We start from the raw sequence: 22,606 nt of genomic DNA, 5'->3' as shown, positions 1-22,606 counted from the left end.
CCCTCTGCAGCTTCTCACCTCTCTGACGCCGCCAAGGACTTTCGACCTGGTGCCACTGGAATCAGGCATCCCTCCCCCTCCCACCCCGGACACTGCGCGGTCTGTACCCACGGCCCCCGCGACCAGCACCTGTGGCGGCCAGCACATTCCAGGTGTGGGGGGGGCGCTGGTCCTTGCACACCGGCGTGAATCGAAGTCCACACGCGCCTCCGCTAGAGAGGTCTGCTTCTGCTTCTGATGTGTGGACCCCACCCATGTAACTCCTTTCCACTTCCTGCCTCCAAATGACCCAGCCCCAACCACGGCCACACACAGCTCTGCGAGATGGGGGTGGTGTGGGGAACGGCCGCAGATGACAACGTTACGGTCAGAAAATCTGCTCTTCATAACCTCAAACGGTTGTTGACAGGGGCTGCTCAAGGAAGGACAGGGATGGGTGGGCCTGGGGGGGATATTTGAGGGCCCTCCTCCGGCCCCCAAGACTCAGGCCTGAGGGAGTGGAGGCGAGCAGAGTTTGCCACCCCAAAAGATGCCTCTTTGGAATACCGATTATTTTAAGCCAGTTATTTCTGAGGCCCAGAAGTTTCGGGAAGAGCCCTTGACCTTCCCTCTAACTGCCTGGGGGAATGTAAAATAGGACTTCCTTGTGCCAAGAAGGCGTGTCCACAGATAACCAGAGTCCAGTCTGAACTAGGCGCAGCCGAAGAGGAACCCAGCAAGCCCGTTTTATCAAAGTCCTCTCTGTGACCCATTGTTTCTAGATGGCCCAGCAAACATTTTTTACTAAACATTAACTCTTTTTATCTACCTGCGGATCGCCTTACTTCCTACTCCTTAGTCCAGAATGATACACATAGCTCACTTTGCCTTTGGAAAATACACTGTCTGTAATTCTCTACGCTCATATGAATTCCCTGTGCACATATATTAAATTCGATTTCCCTCCTGTTGATCTGCCTTACATTATTTTAATTATTGGACCAGCCATAAGAAACAAGAAAGGAAGAGGAGGGGTTTTCCCCTCCCCCTCAGGAGCAGGAGCCCTGTGGCCAGGACAGGCAGGTGTCCAGTGGCGAGAGTGGCCTCTGGACAGAGCCGTACCACCTGGGTCTGCATCTCAGATCTGCCACACTCGCTGTGTGACCTTGGGCAAGTCACTGAACCTCTCCAGTCCTCAGCCTTGCCATTTGCAAGGCGTCAGTAGTAATTGTACTCGTCACCTGGATCGGTTGTGAATACTAGATGAGTTAACGTTTATACAATGTGTAGCTTGGAGCCTGTGCCTGTAGCAAGCACCCAATAAATCGCTTCCGGTGCCCCTGAGGTCCTCTGGGGCCAGAGAACACGAACCTGGCCTGTACCTGTGTGGAGAAACAGGACGGGGCCAGGGAACCTGCCCTGGAACCAGGTCAATGCCAAGGCAGCATTCCCCGAGGCAAACCCTTTCCCAACGTCTTTCTGATCAGGAATGAAGGCTTTAATCCCTCCTAACGGCATGCAAAGGTATTTTCCTGAGGGCCCCGCAACCCAACTGTCACGAGAAGTGTCCAGAGTCCAGAAGAATGCACACGAAGCAGATCAAAGGCCCAAGGGATTCAAAATAGAGGGGACACGGGCGCTTGAAGTAGTGCCTCAAGGAGTTCTCGAAAGTCCCAGGGTCTTCCTGCGTGGTGATTCACAGATCACCTTGCTCCTCACGTGAAAAGCAGGCACCACCTTCCACGGCAGGCACATGACAGCAGCTGCGCCACAGTATCATCGTGAGGATGGAATCGGTTAATGCCCAGAAACCCTCGGCACAGTGCCCGGCACCAATTAAGCAGTCAATAATCCGTATGGACTATTATTTTTGATGGTGGCGGTCCCAAATCTAGACCTCTGCTCCGATCCTAACCCCGTGCTCCTACCTGGATGGCCACATACACCTTAAACACGAGTCCAGAGCATCAGCCCCTCCTTCCACCACCGCCAGGCTCCCTTTCCTCCCAACCAGACCATTGCGGACTCCATGGAAGAGGAAGCCGGGTCCATGGGAACAGAGACCACGATGCTAACCCGCCTTTAGCTCTGGGTTCCTAGCTCAGGGGCACAGAGTAGGCAATCAGTATGTCTTTGGAACTCCTGGGCTTGATTCTTTGTTTGGTTTTGCAACTTGTTATCATTACATTCTTACCATGTGCAATATCAAGCCCACCTCTTAGCTGTGGGACCTGAAGTGAGGAGCAGAACATCCCTGAACCTCGGCATCTTTAGCCGTGCGACAACAATGAGCAAGCCTGCGCTCGGGGCTGTGTCTTGGTCCATCCGAGCTGTTAAAACACTCCAGACGAGGTGGTTTGTAAACAACAGACATTCGTTCCTCAGCTCCCAGTTCGGGAGGCGGGGCAGTCCGAGATGGAGGTACTGCTGGTCCAGTGTTTGGCGACTCGGTGTTTCCAAGATAGCCATCTTCTTGCCTTCACTGTAACCTTGCACCGCAGGGGGACGGGACTCTCTCGGATACCTTCCACAAGGGCGCTGTCCCAAAGGCCCTGCCTTTTGACACTATCACCTTGCGGGTTAGGACTTCAACGTATAAAATCCAGGGGTGCACAGACATTCAGACCACAGCAAGCTGCTGCTAAGGATTGTGGGAGAAGAAACTTTCCTCCGCCTGCCTAGATTCTTTGGCTGGTCTAATAATTAAATCGATATGAGACACATGAATGAGAGAAAATAACCAAATTTAATTATGTGCATACATATGGGAACCCCACATACATGGGGGGGTTCAGGGGCAGAAAGAGAAAATGAGGTGTATGTCACACTTTGAGCTAGGGATGAGGTAAGGCGCCCTAGGGCTTCAGAGGGGAGGAAGAGTATTATTAGGACGTAGGAAGAACAGATAATTATTAATCCGTAGTGTTCCCTGCCATAGAGATAGGTCAAAAGGCTTACCTTTGATAATCTCTTATTATGGGCAAGGTCCATAATTCAATTCTTCTAGGAGTTAAGGGGTTAGGGGCAGGGGCGGGGGGAGCAGAGTTTCTCTTGTGCTCGCAGGGTTTCTGTTGACTTGAGCTCAAAATTGGGGTGACTCGTTCTGACCCCAGGATCAACAAGACCCCTGGGTACAAGCGTGCCATCTGGTATGGGGTAAATTTTAGTAAATAAGCATTTTTACATTAATAATTATCCTGTAACGTAAGCATGATGGTTTTCATTATTCAAGATGAGAGGCCCGAACTCAGAGACGATGAATCATTTCTTTAAAATCACACACTGGGACTCGAACCCAAATCTCCTGCTTCCTGATCTGACATTTATTCTTTGTTGGCCTGAAAAGTCCAAATCATTTTATCAGAGAGTTTGCTTAAATTTTTTATTTTATTTTAACAGCCTCTCTCCCTGCAAAGGGAGCTTGCAGGAATGGAGGCCCGGTGCCTTTGGGTTTGTCTACGATTCATGTTAAAGTCTTCTTTTCCTCTTTAGCTTTTCTTTGAAAAATAGCAAAAAAAGAAAAAGAAAAAAAGAAAGAAAGAAAAAACTGTTGTATTAAATGAAAACGAAAAACAAACAAAACCATGCCCTTGGAAATGTTGTTTCACCTGCTAAGAGTGAAGAGTCCTCGGTTGTAAGCTAACATTCTCCACACTTCTTTCAGTCGGAATTCATCCGAACCCTAAAAACCCCTGAGCATCTACATTTTATCCACAAACAACTAAACAACGTTGCATCTCAACAGGAGATACCATAAATGCGATCAGCGTCTCTTACATGGAAAGAACGGTCCGGTGTGAACATTTTGGCACGCGTGACCTCCTATGGAAATGGGTGTCCGAGGACAGGGAGCCTCCCCTGCCCCCCAACACAGGGCACACAGTACTTCTTCCCGTTTCCCCTGTATTACTTCCTAGTACTCAGTCACGAATGGTCTCAACACTCAGCAGCTTAAAATGCAGTGATCAGAAGTCAGGAGACCTGGATTCTAGTTCATACAAACTCACTGGGCTTTGGGGGCAAGTCCTCAGCTCCTCTGGGCCTCGGTTTCCACATCTACACAATGAAAGGGGTGGACAAAATGATTTCTGAAGTCTCCAGCCAGATTGCAAATGCCTTTAAAGTACCTGGAAAATCACTACAGAAGAAAAACGGTACTGATCATTTCGGTTCAGGCCAGAAAACTCCTTTGAATACTTGCTTATTTAGGTGTGGACTGTTGTAAAGGATTTCGAAGAGGAAAGTGGAGAAAGGGGTATGTGGGGGCACATGTGTGTGCTTGTGTGTGCACGTGTGTGCATCTGTGAGCTGATGGCTCGTGTGGTTCGGGCATGTGCGTGCTATGCGGGCATCTGTGGAGTGTGGAGTGTGTGCACATAGGTGCCCCGCTATGCGTTTGTCCGGGGAGCCACAGGGGTCAGCAACAGCAGCTTGCTGAGTATAGGGACACCAGTAATGGCTCGTTTTATGCAAATTTTTTAGCAAGAGCATGAGTGGTTCTATTGCTGACTTGAGAAACTCGGAGAACAACTCCTGGCTGGCACGCTGGATGAGAGAAGTCAGTACAAGTTTTAGGATCAAACACACCTGATTTCAAATCCTGCCCTGGCCCTCACCCTGCATCTCTGAACTTCGGTTTCTTCATCCAGGTTGACAGGAGCATGAAATGAGAAAAGGACCACAAAGCATCTGGGAGATTGTGGAAGCCTCCAAAGATGCTCTTCCCTGCCTCATCTTCTCTTTCAGTTGTCTATTACTCGGTAACAAATTAGCTCAACACTCAGCAGCTTAGAACAACCGGAATCTTACCGTCTCTGTGCTTCGGGAGCCCAGGGGGTGCTTTGCTGGGTCTTGCGGCTCAAGGTCTCTCACAGGATGCAGTCAGGGCGTCAGCCCGGGCTGCAGGCTTAGGGGAAGGCTTGGCCGAGGGAGGCTTCACCTCCGAGCTCATTCACGTGGCTAACGGCAGGCCTCGGGCCCTTGCCACCTGTCGGCCAGAAGCCCCCCTCAGTGCCTTCCCACCGGCCCTCCGCGCTGGACCGCTCACACCATTGCAGCTGGCAACCATCGGAACGGGAAAGAAAGAGGGCGAGAAAGAGTGGGCAAGACGGAAGTAACGTCCCTTCGTGACCCGATCTCAGAGGGAACATCATCGCTCGGGCCATTAGAAGCGAACCACGAGGTCCGGTTCACACGTCAGCGGAAGTGCCGACGCGGGGCTGGACTCCCGGAAGTGGCGAGCAGTCTGTCCCCCAGCCCCCAGGGATTCGTGTCCCTCCTACATGCAAAATACACTTGTCCCCGCCCAAGGTCCCTAAAAGCCTCCCCTCACTTATCAGCTCCAAGTCCGGAATTCATCAAATCGGCCCCATGGCTGGAGGAATCTCCTGAGAATCCACAACTCTTTGCTCAGAGTAGAGTTCCTCTCCATCTCTGGGCCCGCGAAACTAAGGAGACAGGTCATGCCCCCCTACAACACGTGACCTGCAATGGTGTGGCAGGCATGGGATAACTGCTATATCGTTCTCTCTTTTCCTACATGTTTAAGACAAGCATTTTAATTTTCTATTCCACTAATTCATTCAACGAATAGTCATTATTAGACACATTACATAGTCCTCATTTTCCATTTTCCATTTTACCAATGAGGAATCTGAAATTCAGGGTCAAAATACGGTGGCTGGGCCCACACGGTCATGGCTCCTTCCCTTTCAGTATCAGGACCCCCTCGGCTCTCCATCCATGAGACCTTTCCAGCTGTACCTGCCAAGAGGTGTGTGTAGGTTTAGCTATTCAGATCGTCTCCCGCAGAGACCAGCCATTCCACTTTGTTTAGGCGGCAGAATACCTAAGAACAGTGCACGCTAATAAGAGATCTAGCGTATTGTCGGACGCAGTCCTTGCCAATAAGAGCCCGTCGCCTGCCGCAGCAGAAGCGTAAGCGTAGGAATCCGAGCACGTGCGTTTGACACACGCGGTGTTTCTCAATCGTGGCTACACGGTCGAACACATTCAGATTTTTAAAAATACCAACGCTTAGGCCCTATCCCTCAGAAATTCTGATTCAACTGCTTTGGAGTGAGCCCCGGACATTAATATTTTAATCCTCAAGTGGTTCTACAAGGTAGACGGAACTGAGGACTACTGGTAGACCCGGAATGGCAAATTCTTAGAACACATACCACATCCCTCACCTCCCATTATAGACACCCTCGATCAGTCGGGCCCCACGTTTCCACAGGCTGGGACGCAGCTACGGAGTCTTCCTCATCACAGACTTAGGCCAGCCACCACCGGTGAATCCAAGTTGGGACACATTTGCTGTCCCCGACAAACCGTATCAGACATGCTTTGCCAGCGGTGTGGAAGGATAGGGCCCCCTTCACGCTGAATCGACCCCACCCGGTAGAGACGCTGAGGTCTCATTGCCCCCTCGTTAGAGGGCGTTGCCAGAGCGCAGAAGAGGGGCCGAAATGGAGAGAGATGGACCACCGGATCTGATGGGAAGCGGCCTCACACCCCCGAGATGTTTCGCTCGGAGAAGACCCATGGGGTGATGTGGATAAAGGGGTGACCTTCTGTCCGAATCCCTCCAAAGACTGTATAAAGACCCAAAGAGGTCCTCTCTAGGGAGACGGACCATGGTCGGTCTGCGAACTGTCCTGTCCACCAATCCCAGGTCTGTCACTTCCTAGAAGCAAGAACTGGCGCAAATCCCCAAACCTCCCTGAGCTTCCTTTTCCTCACCTTTCAAGTGAAAATGACGGTACTTATGTCACGAGAATATTGCAGCGTCATCATGGAAAGTGAACATAAGGCATCCGGCCCGAAGTCTGTGGTCAACGAATGCTGCTTGTCACCTTTCTTCTGCGGAAGAGACTGTGGAGCGCCAGCTCCCCCAGGGCCCCGAGAGTTTTGAGAGCAGAGATGCTCTTAGACGAGAAGGGAACACAATGTTTTAAGTGTGCTCCCCGTGTCCCCCGGCTGTAAATACCTAAGCATTGTGTTAGCACCCGACAAATGCGACACATGCATCTCCGGGCCCCAAACTGAGAATGTCGGAATGGCATCCCCTTGTCAGCGTGAAAGGAAAGGTTTGAACGCTCTGTCCCCGCTGGCGAGTGAGGATGCTCGTGTCCCCTAAAGTCCTTCTCAAATGGGTCTAGAGCTCCAGGGGGCTCGCGCGACCTCCAGAACAGCCACCTCTGACTCCTCCCGTGCTTTCAGCCGTTTATCACCTCATCGGGCTTGACATTTTGTCCTGTTCCTTCCTGTTCCAGGCGTGGCCAGGTCTGGTTTGCTGCTGATTCATTCCAGCCCTCTCCTGAATCTTGGCCTCTGGCTCTCGGTCCTCATGCTGCATGGACACAGAGGGGCCCCGCCCTGTGCCCCCGGGTCTGGGAGACACAATCACAGAGCTGTTCATTTTCGCATTCTCACCGTGCACATAACCTCACACCTTCCACACGCATCATCTCACATAAACCTGCCGATAAACCACAAGGTAAGTACCGTTATTACCCTCACTGTAATAGGAAAAAAAATGTTGGCGGATAACTTAACTCCTTTAACTTCCAGGTCTCACGAACTAAGAAATTAAGAGAGTCAGGATCTGGATAAGGTGTAATTATTTTAAAATATGTCCATAAAATATCTGAATGAATCCATGGGACTTAATATGTGTATATAGCTAGGCATAGAAATGTACGTAGGTACTTATGGATGTGTGCACATGCACATATGCGTATACGTGCGTATGTGTATATGTAGATCTAGTTCCCAGCTCTGTCCTTTGTCACCTCGGTAGCAATAACACCCTAGTGTCCAGATCTAGATTCCTACACACCAATCTCTGCTAAAAGGAAAAAGCGTTCCTTGGAGGAAAGGCCGATTCCAGGACTTAAGCAGAGAATACACAAGAGGAGTCTAAAATATTTTGTGCAAATAATATAAAAAAAAACCCCAAAAAACAGCAAACTACTCGAAGAATAATGAGGACACAGGAGCCGATTTGCAAGGACTCCCACTGGCCAAACCTGGGATAATTCTGACATCATCATAATAAATACAGAGTAAAGAATTATAACCCGTTGAAAAAAATTAGGAATCCAAGAATCTGCACTGCCATAAATTAATAAACACCCTTCCTGTACAGTAGAAAACCAACAATAAAAAGATGATGGAATGGAAAAAAAAAAAACCCCACTTGCCAACCATAATAATAATGGATTCAGGGAAGGGTCACAAATCGGTGTTAAAACCAGTGGGAGAAGGTTTGAGAAATAATAAGATATTTTCACAGTCTCGAAGGATACTCATTACTTACAGAGGGCAAAATAGCCATTTCTAAGTGGACACCACCCTAACCCCACGATTGAAGCCGACATCGCTGGTGATGAGTTCGCCGAGGGCACATGCCCCCCGGTACGACCCTCAGCATTGCTCGGTGACATTCCTGCCCACAGCGCATGGCACAATCTCCTCGGAAGGAAACACCAGACAAACCCAAATTTAGGGACATTCTTCCAGGTGCCCCCAGTTACTCACTCAGTTGCAGCACCTAAGACAAGTGCGTGTGCGTGTGTGTGTGCACGTGCGCATGTGTGTGTGTAGGACATTGAGGCAGAGAGAGATGTTGAGCACCTACTTGGTGCCAGACACTATTCAAGGCTGAGAAGACAGTTGGGTGCAACACAGAACGAGTCTCAGCTCTCACGGCCGTTAGCTTCAAGGACAACGTACTTCAACCCAGGCTAGGAGCCTCGAGGTCGTCTTAAACGCATCGCGCCATAGAGTCCTTTTAAAAAGGAGAAAAGAAAGGAACACGAAACAGAACCAAAGAAAATAAAAGAGAAAAGTGAATGACACACAAATAATCTCCATGTTATACACGCTCGTTTAATCCTGGCCCGAAGCTTCAGGGTTGATGTAACCATGTGTCAGATGAGAAAACTGATCCTAGGAGAACTCCCCAAATTCAGATGGCTAACGAACAGGGGGAGCTGACATTTGGACTCAGGGCTGTGGAGTTTCAAAGCCTGGGCGGTGTGGCTTCCTGGACAGGAGCTGGAACCTGGAGTCCATCGGCCGGGGTCAGGGCCAGATGGTGGTTGTTTTGGGGCCGCCCTCTGTTCTGTAGGGTGTTTGGCGGCAACCCACTAGATGGCAAGAGCCCCCTGCACCCCATCATGACAACCAAAAACGTTTCCAGGCCTGGCCAGATGTCCCCTGGGGGACAAAAATTGCCCCATTTGAGAACCACTGGCCTAGGTGTAAACCCTCATTCCACCACTGACGGGTCACATGACTGGACAGGAGTTAACCTCTCTGTGCCTCTGTGTCCTCATCTATAAAATGGGAAAATAAAAGCATGTGAGGTTCATGTGAGGATTAGATAAGAATCGGGAAAGCACGTGGCCATCCATAGAAGGGCTTTTTTTTTTTTTTCCCACTGCCCTCTGCTGCCTGCCCTCCAAACACGAAGGCGTGATCAGAGCAGGTGCACAGGAAGGCGGGCTTGCGGATGGTCAGAGGACCGCCTCAGCTAACCAGCTAATCAACAAATGAACCGGGAATACGCTGGTCCGGGCACCAGGGCACTTGCTGACGGGGAAGCCCTGGCAGCCCTTCTCACCACTGCAGGGCCGTTTAGATTGAAGACTCCACGGCCAGACTGCGTGGGGTTCAAGTGCAGCTCGGCTGCTCATGAGCTACGTGACCGTGAGCTAGTTATTTAGCCTCCTCGTGCCTTAAAAGTGCCTGCCTCTCAGGGCTGGGAGCACGAGCTGGCTTAGCATGTGAGTCCCCAGCACAGGTTTCCCTAGGGTGCCCAGATTGTTTGCATCAACCTGCTCTAGCCCTCCAGTACACGGGCCACCTTCTCTTCTCCCAGCAGGCCAAGCACGGTCCCAAGTGCAAGCGCACTTGCCATTCCGTCCACCCGGAGCCCTCTTCCTCGTGGGTGTTAGCATTGCTCCGACGCTTGGTTCTTCCTCGCGCCTCTTCCGGGAGGCCTTCCTGGACTGCCCTTCATGGCTCCACTCACCCCGTGTTCTTCTGCGTCACACTGGTGATCACCGCCCGATGTCAGGCCTGACGTCGGGCAGTGATCAACGACATATCAAAGTCTCTTCGGCACGGCCCACTGCAGTCCAGTCCAGGACAGTAGGGTCCGTCTGCCTGTCTCTCTCCCACTAAAATAGAAGTTCCAATACATCAGAGCATTCGACGGTGACTATATTCCTAGGACACTGCCTAGCTCATAATAGGCATAAATACTTGAATGGTATTTTGCAGAAAGGGTGTCCACAGTCTTCACATAACCCGTGTTTTCCTGACACAGAAATTGTTTGAACGGGGGCCTAGAAAGTTTGCCACAGAAGATTTCGCTTCTAGAAGCATGCCCTTTAGAATAGAACAGCTGTATTTTAGAGATTTCCAGCTCAACTGGGGTTTCTCGAGCTGTGTTCTCTGCCACTGTGGTACCAGAGAGTAGGGAATAAAGAATTCCACTAAACAAAAATCCACAAGGTCAAAGGCTCTGGGAAATGATGCAGAATTCTCTGCTGCTTGAGGACTCACAATGCCTGAGAAAAGCCCCAAGGAGCCCCGGAGAGAAAACAGACTCTGCGCCTGGGTTTGCCGAACTTACTGCACCCGAGACCCCACCTGTGGACATCAGCATCATGAAGCATGATTCAGAAAACTGCTCTGGTATTTAAGACTTTCAGCTTACAGATGCAGACAGAAAGTGAGGCCCAGAGAGGTTAACTGACTCATTCGAAGCCACACAGCCTGCCGCCTCCTGAAACAGAACAAGGCATTTTCATTGACAGATCTCAAGTGGTCCACTTAGCTATCAGTTCACAAGAGGTCATACACTAAACATGGACCTCGGATTTCAATACCTGTTTGACTAAATAAGATTGAAAATTAATGTACCAAAAAAGATTTGCTTTCAATCTCACTGCTCCAAAAATAGTCAGTTATTCATTCAACAAATGTTTATTAAGCATTATGGGCCAGGCACTGCACGTTTTGCAGGGAACGAGACATGGCTGTCCAGTAGACTGACAATAAAATTATCCCTAAAGAGGCCAAAATTGATTAAACTGTCCTTGATGAGCCTGCTTCAAAGTAGGGACTGACTGTAAAAAATTAGATATTCACGTTTCCTTTGCTTGCATTAACCACGCTCACCTTCAGATCTAATGGTAATAATACCCTCTCGCCTGGAATGGTTCTGGAAGAAAATGCTGCCCCATCACTGTGCAGACTGCAGAGAGGAAAAGCAAAAACACTGGAATTCCTCGGGCTTTTTTTGTGGAGCACCTGGAGCGACAGGTTTTCCAAATTCAAATTCATTCAAATTTCACCTCTGGCTCTTACATTGTAGTGAAAACGCATTCTCTCATTTCCTACTGTCTACAAATGCAAATGCCTATTTAAAAATGGGATTTGTTTCATAAGGCATATCAACTCACACATCTCAAAGCCTTTTGGAAAGCATGGTTGAGGAAAGTCCACGTAACTTTTAAACACCGTAGATTTGAGGTTGAGAAAGACTGAGCCATTATTCTGCATGATCCTCTCACTGAACTAATAGCATCTGTCTAGGAATCTGGAGAATCGTTTTACGGTATATTATTTTTAAAAGAAGATTCCAAATCAGAAAAGAATTTAGAATTTCAGTTTTGAGACATTCATATTTGATGCCATGGCATTGAAGCTAGTTTTCAGCACACACTCAAGATGCACGTATCTAAGTCTTGAAAAAATCTGATAAATTGGAAGCTCTCCAAGATCCCTTACCTTGTGTGCATCTTTAAGGCCAAACGGTAAAGAAACTCTTTCCGGCTTTGAAAGGATGCGCTCATGGCTTCTCCAGGAGTCATCCTCAAAACCAGTCTGGCGAAGCAAAGATAATCACCCCACAACACACATGAGTTGTGTTTATTAGACACCAGAACAAGTCAGGAAGAATTCTTCAGCTGCACTAAAGACATAAAGCAGAAGCTGCATGAACACGGGGCCACAGGGGGCAAGATACGGGGGAGCTGCACGCCCCATCAGCAGCACACACATGGCGAGCTCGGCATTTAAAAATCAAACCGAACACGAGTCACCGAGCAATCCGTTCATGAAAAGGGGAAGGGAGGGTATATTTTTTAAAGACCAAGTTCCTTTTTTTTTTCTTTTTTTTTAAGGACTAAACACCACCTCCTCCCTTGGCCAGACTGGGGTATATTTGGCTGAGTTTGTTCCAATCGTCTCTGCCAATTCTTTCAACGACAAGCCAATCACCTAAGGTTTCTAAACCCAGGGGCTACTCAACAGAGACAGAGGAAAAGTGATCCAGACCAAGCAGCCCTGGGCATGGGTTTGCGTGAGTGTTTTGCATGCTTCTTAAAGTCCGTGCGGTTTACACAGCTCAGTGAGGAGCATTTCTTACGCAGCTCAACCGAGTCCACTTGGGGTGAAAGGCGTTATTTTACCTAATGACACCTCCCCCTCACAGTCCAGCTTCCCGGCCGACAGGGCAGCAGGGTCACCATCTGGGGACGCCTGGGAGATCCCGGGCATGCGATGGACAGGGCCCTCCTCCTTGTCCACCTCCGTGTCCCCGGGGAACACGGCGTTGGCGGTCATGTGGACGTAGGTGGCCGCGATGGTTGTGTCCGCATTGTAGGAGAGGACCTGGTTGCTGATGTTCACTGTCTGCACTCGGGTGCGGGAGCAGAGCTGGTTGCACCCCAGCAGCTGGGTAAACACCTTCTGGAAGTCAGCGTTGAAGGCGTAGATGATGGGGTTGAGCGAGGAGTTGGCCCAGCCGAACCAGACGAAGACGTCGAAGGTGGTCTCGCTGACGCAGGGGAAACCCGCGCGAGGGCCCTCGGGGCGCCCGCTGCAGAAGGGGACCATGCAGTTAAGGACGAAGAAGGGCAGCCAGGAGCACACGAACACCCCCATGATCACCGACAGGGTCTTGAGGACCTTGGTCTCCTTCCTGATGGACGCCCGCAGGCTGGTGGGCGCGCCGGCCGCGTGGCGCCCGCAGCTCTGCGCATGCTCCGCCGCCCTCTCCAGGGAGGAGATCCTGCGGATCTGCACCTGGGCGAGGCGGTAGATGCGCGTGTAGGTCACGATCATGATGGCCACCGGGATGTAGAAGCTGATGAGCGAGGAGGAGATGGCGTAAGTGCGGTTCAGGCTGGAGTCGCAGTTCTCCGCCCTCGCTTCCGGCTCCCCGGCTTCTCCCCAGGGCGTCCCGTTGGCCAGGCCGGATGGCGGGTCCACCCCGCCCCCGGAGCCCACCTTGTCCCTGTGCCAGTGCAGCTGGACTGGGATGAAGGAGATGAGAATGGACAAGGTCCAGGCCAGACCCACCATGACCAAGGCCACGTGCTGGGTCATCTTGCGCTGGTAGCAGAAAGGCCTAGAAATAGCCCAGTAGCGATCCACGCTGATGACGCACAGGTTCAGGATGGAGGCGGTGGAGCACATGATGTCAAAGGCCACCCAGACATCGCAGAAGGCCCCAAAGGGCCAGTACCCGGCCACCTCGGCGACCGCCTTCCAGGGCATGACCAGCAGTGCCACGAAGAGGTCAGAGACGGCCAGAGACACGATGAAAAGGTTGGTCATCCTGGCGCGTAAGTGGCGGCTTCGCACGATGGCCGCGCACACCAGCACGTTGCCCACCAGGGTCCAGACGATGAGCAGCGTCAGGAGGCCGGCGGTGACCACCTGCGCGGGCCCCAGCGGCGCCGCCCCCTGCGAGCCGCCCTCGGCGCCCCCCTGAGCCAGCGGCGCCTGCCCGACGCGCGCCCGGGGCGCGGTGCCGTTGCGCCCCGGCGGCAGCATGTCGCGCTGGGCGGCAGGGGCGGGGTGCGTGCGCTCCCAGCTTCAGCCCTGCGCCCCCCGGGCGGCCCCATCGGGCACCCGGGCGGTGGCACGTCGGGATCCGCGGCTAAGGGATCCCTGAGCCCCGAGCGGCGCTCACCGTGCGCTGCGCCAGGTCCCCGGGGCGCACGGGTCCCCTTCCGGGTTGGTGGCTGCCTCGCTCCCCTCCAGTGCTGGCGCTAGGGACAGGAAGCGGCCGGGGCCCCGCGGGGCTGCACCCGGGAGCCTGCAGCGCGCCGGGAGGCGGCGGCGGCTGCGTCTGGCTCGGAGGCCGAGAAGCGAAGCGAGCCACCCCCGAGGGGGCGGGGGCCGGCGCGGCCAGCGCGGGGCGAGCGCTGCCTCTGTCGCCGGGGCTCCCGGGGCCGGCGCTCCCGCCCCCGCGCCTCCGCTCTGCTCTTTCCCGCGCGCCCGCCCCGCCCGCGCCCCGCCCGCCAGAGTCCGGGACGAACCCGCAGGGCTGAGAGGCGCCCCGGGAAGACGAAGAGGCGTCTGGTCCAGCCCTGGGGCGCTGGCCCTGGCCGTGTCTGGGGAACAGGACCGGGAGGTGGGCATGGGGCGGGGAGGACGCACCGGCGTCCAGACCCCGAAGGAGCCTTTGCAGGGCAAACGCGGCCACTCTGGGTTTCTCACAGACCTGAGTCCCAGGTGCGACTTTCTTCCTGGCCCTGTGACTTTCAGCACGTTACTTAACTTCACAGCCACGAATGGGGGTGCTGATCCATAATCCTCCCCCACCGTGGGTGAGGGTTCAGGGAAGCCGTCTGAGGAAGGTGCTCAGGGGTGGTGTCTCCTGGGAATGTGTCCCTACAGCCCCCCACCCCAGGGGCTCATCCTCAGATGGGGCTTCACCTGGCCTCTTGGGAGAGTCCTCTCCCCCACTCACCCCCACTCCTAGACCCATCTGTCTTTGGGGAAATAATTTGGGATGAACCCAGAAAAGTAGGAGGAAGGGGATCCCCTGCAGCGGGAAGCACCCCACCCCCCCGCCCCCAGCACAGCCTTTCTCTTTTTAAGCCTTAAAAAGGCTGGATGAATTTCTCAGTGCTTAACAGAAGAGGAAACTGAGGCTCGAATGGGTGGCCCAAAGCCCAATATTTTAAAAATAAAAAAAAAGGAAAAAAGACCCTGGGGAGGGGGAGCAGTTTCCCAGGACCCCACGACGCCTCCCGGGCTGACAGGTTCAGTTTACGGACTACCAGGTCGCTGCTCTGCCAGCATTTAAGCTCAGCTGAAGGCAACTGCAGAGAGAAATGGAGGCAGGATCAGCTCAGCGTGCAGCACGGCCCCATCCGACACCTGCTGCGAGGTCTCTCATCCCCTCCCCGCCCGCTCGTCTCTCCACGCAGACCGGCTGGCCCCATTCACCCTGGGCCACCGCCATCCGGGAGCGGCATCTCGGCATCTCGGCTTCTCGGCTTCTCCACCTCAGCCAGCTCCGCCTTAGCCAGCCCTCGCCCCCAAACCTCCCCTCGCCTTCTGCTGCTGGCGCTGGCAAGACCACGTCCAGGTGCCTGCGCCCAGGACTGGAGTGTCATACACGCCGTCTCTCCCCTCCTCCTAGAGGCTGGACCAGCCTGCTTCATGGTGACACCAGCCCAGGTTAGGGCACTCCATGTGCTGCTGTGACCACCCCGTCCAGCCTCCCCTCGGTGGCAGGCAGGGTGAGCTTTCTCAGACCTAACTGTGATCACGTCATTCCCCAGATGGACGACCCTCAGTAGCAACTTGTGGCCCCTGATCCTTAGACAATCTAAGTTCTTTTAATTATTTTAATCATCTCGCCCTTGCTGACCGCTCCTACTTCTGTGACTCCTCTTCCCCCATTTACAGCCTGGATTCAAGCCACTACCCCCTGCCCCCCCCAACACACACACACACACACACACACACTCACACACACACTCACTCACACACGCTGTCATTTCCCCCACGGTCAGGTGGTAATTCCTCGCTCTGGAATGGCCTCCATCCCATCTTGTCCTCCTGGGGGACACCAACTTAGGATGTCAGGAAAGAACTCGGGGTTTCAAGATAGGGGTTTGAATTTCAGTTCTTTATTCTTTTTTTAGTCAGCAAACATTTATTGAGCACCTATTTATGTCCCAGATGCTGGTTTATTCCCTGAAATTACAAGAGTGCCTAAAAATTTTTAATATTGCCCTTTTCCCCTTCCAGGTTACAGTCTAGTGCTAGAGATAGACTTTAACCCAAACGTCGTCCCCCACCCCCAAAAAATGCATGTTTACAACTGTGCCAAGCGCTAGGAAGGCAAGGTGCTCAGGCGATGCACGTGTACCACAGAGAGGGTCGACCTAGCCGAGGCACGTAGCGAAGGCCTCCAGCGGAGGTCGGTCCTTGGGCGGAAACCACAGTTATGTGGACACAAGGGAAGACGGAGAGAGGGAAAGGCATGGCGAGCAGAAACAGGCACCTACCAGCTGTGGGGTCTCAAGCAACTGACTTGATATCTCTGAGCCTCAGTTTCCTCATCTTCGAAATGGGCTCACCATCGGAGTTTCAGAGGGAAGTGCGAAGAGACCCACATAGCTCCCGGGCGAGTGGCTCTGGGCCCCCTGCTCCCCCGCGCTGCGCTCAGGCCGCTCCTCACCCTCGGCTGCTCTCCGAGGAGGCTTCCGCCCTGGCTTTTGTGGTGGAGAGTCGGGAACTGGATGCGTTAGTGCACCAGAGAGGCCGGAGGAGGAAGGCCGTGCATCTTCCTGATAAAAAGCAGGAGAAAGTGGGGAGGTGGGGACTGAACGCCCCGGGAAGCGGAGTGAGAGAGGCGGGTGCGTAGGGCAGTGGGTGGACAGCTAAGGGGAGTTTGAGATCATGGCTCGTAAGCCGAGTGGCCACCGAGCACCCGGGGGGCCTGACTGGCGCGGCACCCCGGGCCCGGCCGCCTCTTCCGGGCTGAGTGGGCGTCCCCTGCTCCAGGGGACCTGGGTCGGCTTGTGCTGCAGCGGCCGAGACACCACGTTGCTACCATGCATTACCGTTCGTGGCTGTTCGGCCCCCACAAAGAACTTTCAAGTCAAGCACCTGTGTCACGTAAGAGAAAAAATGGCATCCTCGAGCCTCCAGATGCAGTCGTACCCCTGGGCGCGGCGGTGGCAGAGCCAGTGTATCTCCCTCTGCTGACGCGTGTCTGAGCTGGGGTCTCAGCGGTCTGTCACCTGCAACCGAAAAAGCCCTGCCTAGAGCAAGGAACGACCCAGGTTGGGCGGCGGCGTGAGAACGAGGCTGCGCAGAGGACCCTCAGGCTGGAGGGTGGAACGGGGCCCCCCAGCGTTCGGGGCAGAGGGTCGGCGCCAACGAGGGGGCAGCATGTGCGAAGGCTCAGGCCACGAAGCCGCCGGCGTGCAGGGCTCGGTCTTCGGCGCCCTGAGACCGTTCCCGCCATTATCCAAAGATTCTCTCTCTCTCTCTCTCTCTCTCTCTCTCTCTCTCGATCAGACCTGATGCTCGCAAAGTTAACAGCGTGCAGCTGGCTTGCTCACACGTGTCTCTCCCGGGCTCCCGGAGGGGTGCGTGTGCTGGGGACGCCGGTTCTGTGCAAGCAGCGGCTGCCCTTCCTCACGCACGCTCTTCCCCACACCTGTCAAAGGAGCCGGGCGGAGAAAGCAACTGACGACAGAAGAACGCAGCCCCATCAGCCTGGACCCTCCCCAGCGGGCGGGCTCTCAGCTCCTCATCCCTTACCTCGTCCCAGCTGGAGCCCCGCCCTCGGATGGCAAGGAAGTGACGCTCTCACACGCTCGGCTCCTGCAAAACCGTGCCCAGAGGACTTGCCTAGAACGTTCTAGCACACGGGGATTTCCCCTCATCTGGTCGGCGGACATTTTTCCGTTTGAACGCATCGATCCAACTTTTTCCGAAGATGTGTTTTAAAATTGGATTTGTTTCACTGAGACAAATGGCTAAATCAATAGCCCCACAGCTGGGGTTTGCTGCTGCTGCAGCTGCTTCCAAAGAGCCCGCCGTGTTTTACACTAAAACAGGCTTGGTTCCTTGGCAACAGGATACACCTGAGCTCCCCAGGTTCCGGCCCCGCCGACGTGCTCAGCGTGGCTCAGCGGAGCCCAGGCAGAAAGGCTGAGGTGACCCGCCAGCAGCATCCAAACCTTTCTCCGTTTCGCTGGAAAAGCCACCTCACGCACACCTCCACTAACGATGCCCCGAGGCTTCTTCGTCCCCAAAGGTCAGTCCCTGGACCCCCACCCCGCCCCCAGCTCAGAAACGCAGGAGGCTGAACGCAGCCGTTTCGGGCAGCGTGAAGTGGCTATCCCGGAAGTTAGCACATCCACGCAGACCGAAGGAAGACGGGCTTGCAAGTCAGACAGTCCTGGGTTCAAATCCCTCCTCTCCGACTTACTGGCTCTGGCACCTGGAGCAGTTTCTTAACCTCACTGAGCCTCGGTTTCCTTGTCTTTAAAACAGTAGCATGAATGCTTACCGTGCAGAGATATTATGAATGAAGGGCGTGCTGTACTTAGGAAATGATTCTTAGTCTCTGACCTAGTGCGGTTGCGTTACGTGATGCGGCATAACAGATAGCTCTTGTATCTCACTGGCTTAAAACAGCAAACGTTCACATCTCACGAGTGATCCATGGTCAGCTGGGAAAGCTTCGCCCCGAACCGGGGGTCCAGTTCAGTTTGCCCTCCGTGTCTTTCATTCCCAGGCCAGCGGCTCCCCTGGGCTTGCTCTTCTCGGGGTACGGGGTCGGAGCCGACAGGGCTGCCTCAACTGTGCACATACTTGGAGCCTCTGGTGAGACTGAGCACATGTTAACTCAGCCCATGCACGCTGACCAAAGCAGGTCACGTGGACGCGCAAGAACTGTGCCCTGTCCCCAGCGAAGCCGCAGCGAGGTGGGGAGACCCGAAAGGATGTTGAGCACATGAGAGTCACACGGTCTGCACGTAACGGAAGCCGTTATCGGTTCGTTGTTCCAAAACGACTTCGACGGCCAACCTTTTCTATCTGTGCCCTCTGCCGCCCCAAGCCCGGGCCCCGTCGCCTGCATAGTGGCCAGGGCCTCCCGACGGCTCTGTGACTCGGTGTCGTCTCTCCGTGTGGCGCTCTGTCCCCAAGATGGCCGCACAGACGCGATGCCCTTCGCCAGCCGGAATGCGCCCCACGAGTCCTCGTGACCCACCTGAGTGTTCATTCACGCGACCAACAGAAATCGGTTCGTTGACTCCATGCTTCTCGGCGCGGCCCGTTCTCGCCACCTGTGTTCCCGGCGGCCGGCTGGTTCCGGCCGCGTCTCATGCCGCCCGAGGCCTCCCCGGGCCGACCCATCCCCACCCGCCACCGGCGTGTCTCCCGGCTCGGCCAGCGCTCACTGTTGCTCTCCCCTCTGCCTGGAAGGTCCTCCCCACTCTTCTCCGCCTTTCAAGCCCGGTGCCAAGGGTCTGCTCACTCGCCGTGGACGCTCCCACTTGCCCGAGGCGAAGGCGCCCAGCCTCGTGGCGTCGGCCTGGCCAGGAGGAGCCCGGCCGATGTTTGTGGCACAGACGAAAGTATTATGGGGGAGAGGGGAGGGTGCGCATGTCTGGGGATATGTTGGGATGGCTCAGTTCTGGAGGCGCGAAGCCGGCAGCGAGAGCCAGGGCCGGAGGGGGAGCCGCGCCCCGACTCCTCCGGCTCCCGGCGGCTCCCCGCATCCCCAGGCTTGCGGCCACGTCGCTCCGGCCCCTGCCTCTGTGGTCACACTGCGTCCTCCTCTTCCGCAGTCCAGCCTCCCTCTTGTAAGGACACTCGTGAGGACGCCGGGCCCACTCAGACAATCCGGGACCCTCTCCCCACCCCAAGGTCCCTGCCTCCTTTCCCTCGGCAAAGTCCCTCAGCCGTTGATGGTAACAGCCATGGGTTCTGGGATCAGGAGGGTGACGTCTGGGGGGGGGGCACCGTCTGTCCTCCCGCAGGCCTTCCGGGCCGGGCTTCCTGCCCCCAGCACACTGCGCAAACCTCCCCTCGTCTCTTCCGGCAAACGTTTTCCATGAAGAGCCGGGTAGTAAATGCTGTGGGCCCGATGGGCCGTGTGTGGTCTCTGCAGCCTATTCTCTTTTTAAATAACCTATTTTTTTTTAATAACATTTCAAAGATGTAAAATTCAACACCTGGTCTAGAACTCGCCACCTGCCAACCTCCACACCAGCAAAGGTGGGGTGGGCTTTGTACGCTTGGCTTAGACCAGTCACCCCGAACTGGCGTCCCAGTAACATGTGACAGACACATAGGCGGCTCTTTCTGCTGTCAGGGGGACAGCCCTGTCTCCATGTCCTGTCCCAGCGGGGAGAAGCCACGGTGGCTGGTTCGCCCCCTATCCGAAGAGGAGAGCAGAACCCACCTGCAAGCCGCTGTAGAGATGCATGCCACACGCCCATCACAGTCCACAGCAAGCCGACCAGAGCCCCTCCAGGTCCCCGGTCCTTCATTATCCACCAGGCTTAAGGCGCCCTCTGGTGCCTTCGAGGCGAAGGAGGGCTGCCGGTGTGGACGAGAAGCCGGCGGAGTTGTGAGGGCCACGTGGCGCACCCTGCAGGAGTCCAGGGCTGTGGGTGGAGCACAGTCGGGCACTTCGCTCCCAGCCTCGCGTTTCTTACCTGTAAAGGCTGCTGCCTGCCTACCACGCAGGTGACCTGGAAGCGCAGGTGGGCATTCAGAAGGACGGACACCAGCGTCCCCTGCTGGCCACACCCTTCCACAGCGAGGCCTCGTACATCCAGGACAGAACCGCAAGCTGTTTTCTGGTAGTTCCTTACAACTGGGTGAAAAGTGACATGCTCTGTGAGTTGGATGGTTCTAGTCACACATCCTCGAGCAATTGTTTGATGGATACTTTTCTCAAGTCGACTTTCTTTTTAAGATGATAATAGAGAGGAAAGACAATGAGATTTTAGAAAGGCGTGACTGCCCAAACGTACAACATCCTAGCTGGGCAGGCGTGGTCCATTTAGGTGGAGTAGGGTTGCCGACCATGCCAGGTCTCCACGGGGCTGGGACTCGAGGCAGAGGCGGGTACGGGGTGCTTTGCTCCCTGTGGGGTTACGTAGTAAGCTCAGGCGGCAGGAGCACTTACTCCAACTGGGGTTCATGACTGGTGTTTGCTGTGAAGGGACGAAGAGTCTCATCTGACCCTCAGGCGTGGGCGACTAGGCAGACGCTGGTGGCTTTTGGTGCCAGAGTCTGTAAGATGTCTTGTGGAAGGGGCGCCTGTTCACGTGCACACCCAGGTGCCACACGGACTAATCGTGACCCCGGGTGTCCAGCCCTCACCCTTCCACTCTGCCTCGCCGTGGCTATGGTACCCTTGAGTCTCAGTCCCGGCCTGACGTGGGCCAGGGATGAGCGAGCTCAAGCTACCAAATGCACGGGCTCCTTCTGGACAAGGTTGCTGCAGGGGAGTAAGATTTTCCTGATGATTTGAGCGCCCAGGACATCGGTCCCTGCGGTGGAGAACGACGTGGGCAGGCAAGTTGACGTCCAGCTTCCGGACGAGCATGGTCCTGGGCCCCCCTCCCTGAGGGGGCTGGGAGGGCGGGACTCCTAACAGCTCCCTACGTGAGTCTCATGCACACTAACGTGTGAGAATCAATGCCACGGGGACCCGAAAACAGTTAAGGAGCATGCTGGTGTAGTAAGATTAAAAAAAAAAAACAAAAAAAAAACAAGTTACTCGCAAACTCGGTATATGTAAAAACAACCCATCTGTGTGCGTGTGCTAATGGTCACTTAAGGTACCAGAAATTAACAGCAGTTACCTCTAGATCACAATTTCTCAGTCTCAGCACTATTAATACTCGGGGAGGGGGCAGTCCAGCGCCCTGTGGGTGTTTGGCCACATCCCAGCCTCTGCCCACTGAAGGCCAGTAATACCCCCTCGCTGTGGCAATCGAAAATGTCTGCAGACTTTGCTATATGTCCCCCGGGGGACAAGATCCCCCCAGTTTGGAAACCAACACCCTAGATATAAGGTATGATAGATGTTTTACTTTGTTTTTAGTCTACCTAGCCTTTATTTAAAAAAAAAAAAATTCTAAAACGAAGTATTTGAACAAAGTATGTCAGTGTTTCTTAAAGTCCCATTGCTTGTGCTGTCAAAAAAAAACACACACACACAGATGAAAAGATACTCACATTAGTATTTATAGTAAGTAAACTAATCATGATTTTAAAATAATGATGGGAAAACATATACAAAAGCCTCCCAAATGTCAGTATTCCTTGAGAGGCTTTAAACTATTTATAAACTTTGGAATAGGTATTCTGATCTTAAGTATACATCTAAAGGGAGCAATTCTAGATATAGGAAATGCTTTACAAATGTGGTTGATTTTTACAGAGTCAATTATAAAAACAAAAAGTTATGAACACTAACCCCAACAATAGGAAACTAATTACGGCCCATTTGCTTGGTAGACTGTAATCCAGTATTAAATGATGTTTAGAAAGCATTTATAACAATGTAGGGGGAAATTTATGCCAGATTGTTAAGTGGGGGGAAAATGGATACAAAATTGAAGATGTCTCACCAGCACTGGCAGATATAACAATAATAGCAATAAAAAAAATCCTGTGAATCCATAGGGCGAAAAGAAATATACTAAGATGTTAAAAAGTGATTGTCGGTTGAACAATGGCATACTCAGTGACTATGTTCTTTCTACTCTTCTGAAATGTCCAAATTTTCTATAAAAACAAAAGCATGTGCGTATTT

General features: G+C 53.7%; 1 protein-coding gene across 1 annotated transcript; it reads right to left on the bottom strand.

Moving 5' to 3' along the window:
- Nucleotides 1–11,916: 11,916 nt before the first annotated feature.
- On the bottom strand, nt 11,917–13,842 carry DRD5 (dopamine receptor D5). Its single transcript, XM_016137148.2, has one exon. The coding sequence runs from the start codon at nt 13,840–13,842 to the stop codon at nt 12,436–12,438; it is 1,407 nt and encodes a 468-aa protein (XP_015992634.2). The 3' UTR covers nt 11,917–12,435.
- Nucleotides 13,843–22,606: the final 8,764 nt, after the last annotated feature.

The sequence above is a fragment of the Rousettus aegyptiacus genome, unplaced genomic scaffold (genome assembly GCF_014176215.1).
Source record: "Rousettus aegyptiacus isolate mRouAeg1 unplaced genomic scaffold, mRouAeg1.p scaffold_m13_p_10, whole genome shotgun sequence".
Lineage (NCBI taxonomy): Eukaryota > Metazoa > Chordata > Mammalia > Chiroptera > Pteropodidae > Rousettus > Rousettus aegyptiacus.
This window is presented reverse-complemented; position numbering and strand designations above follow the sequence as displayed.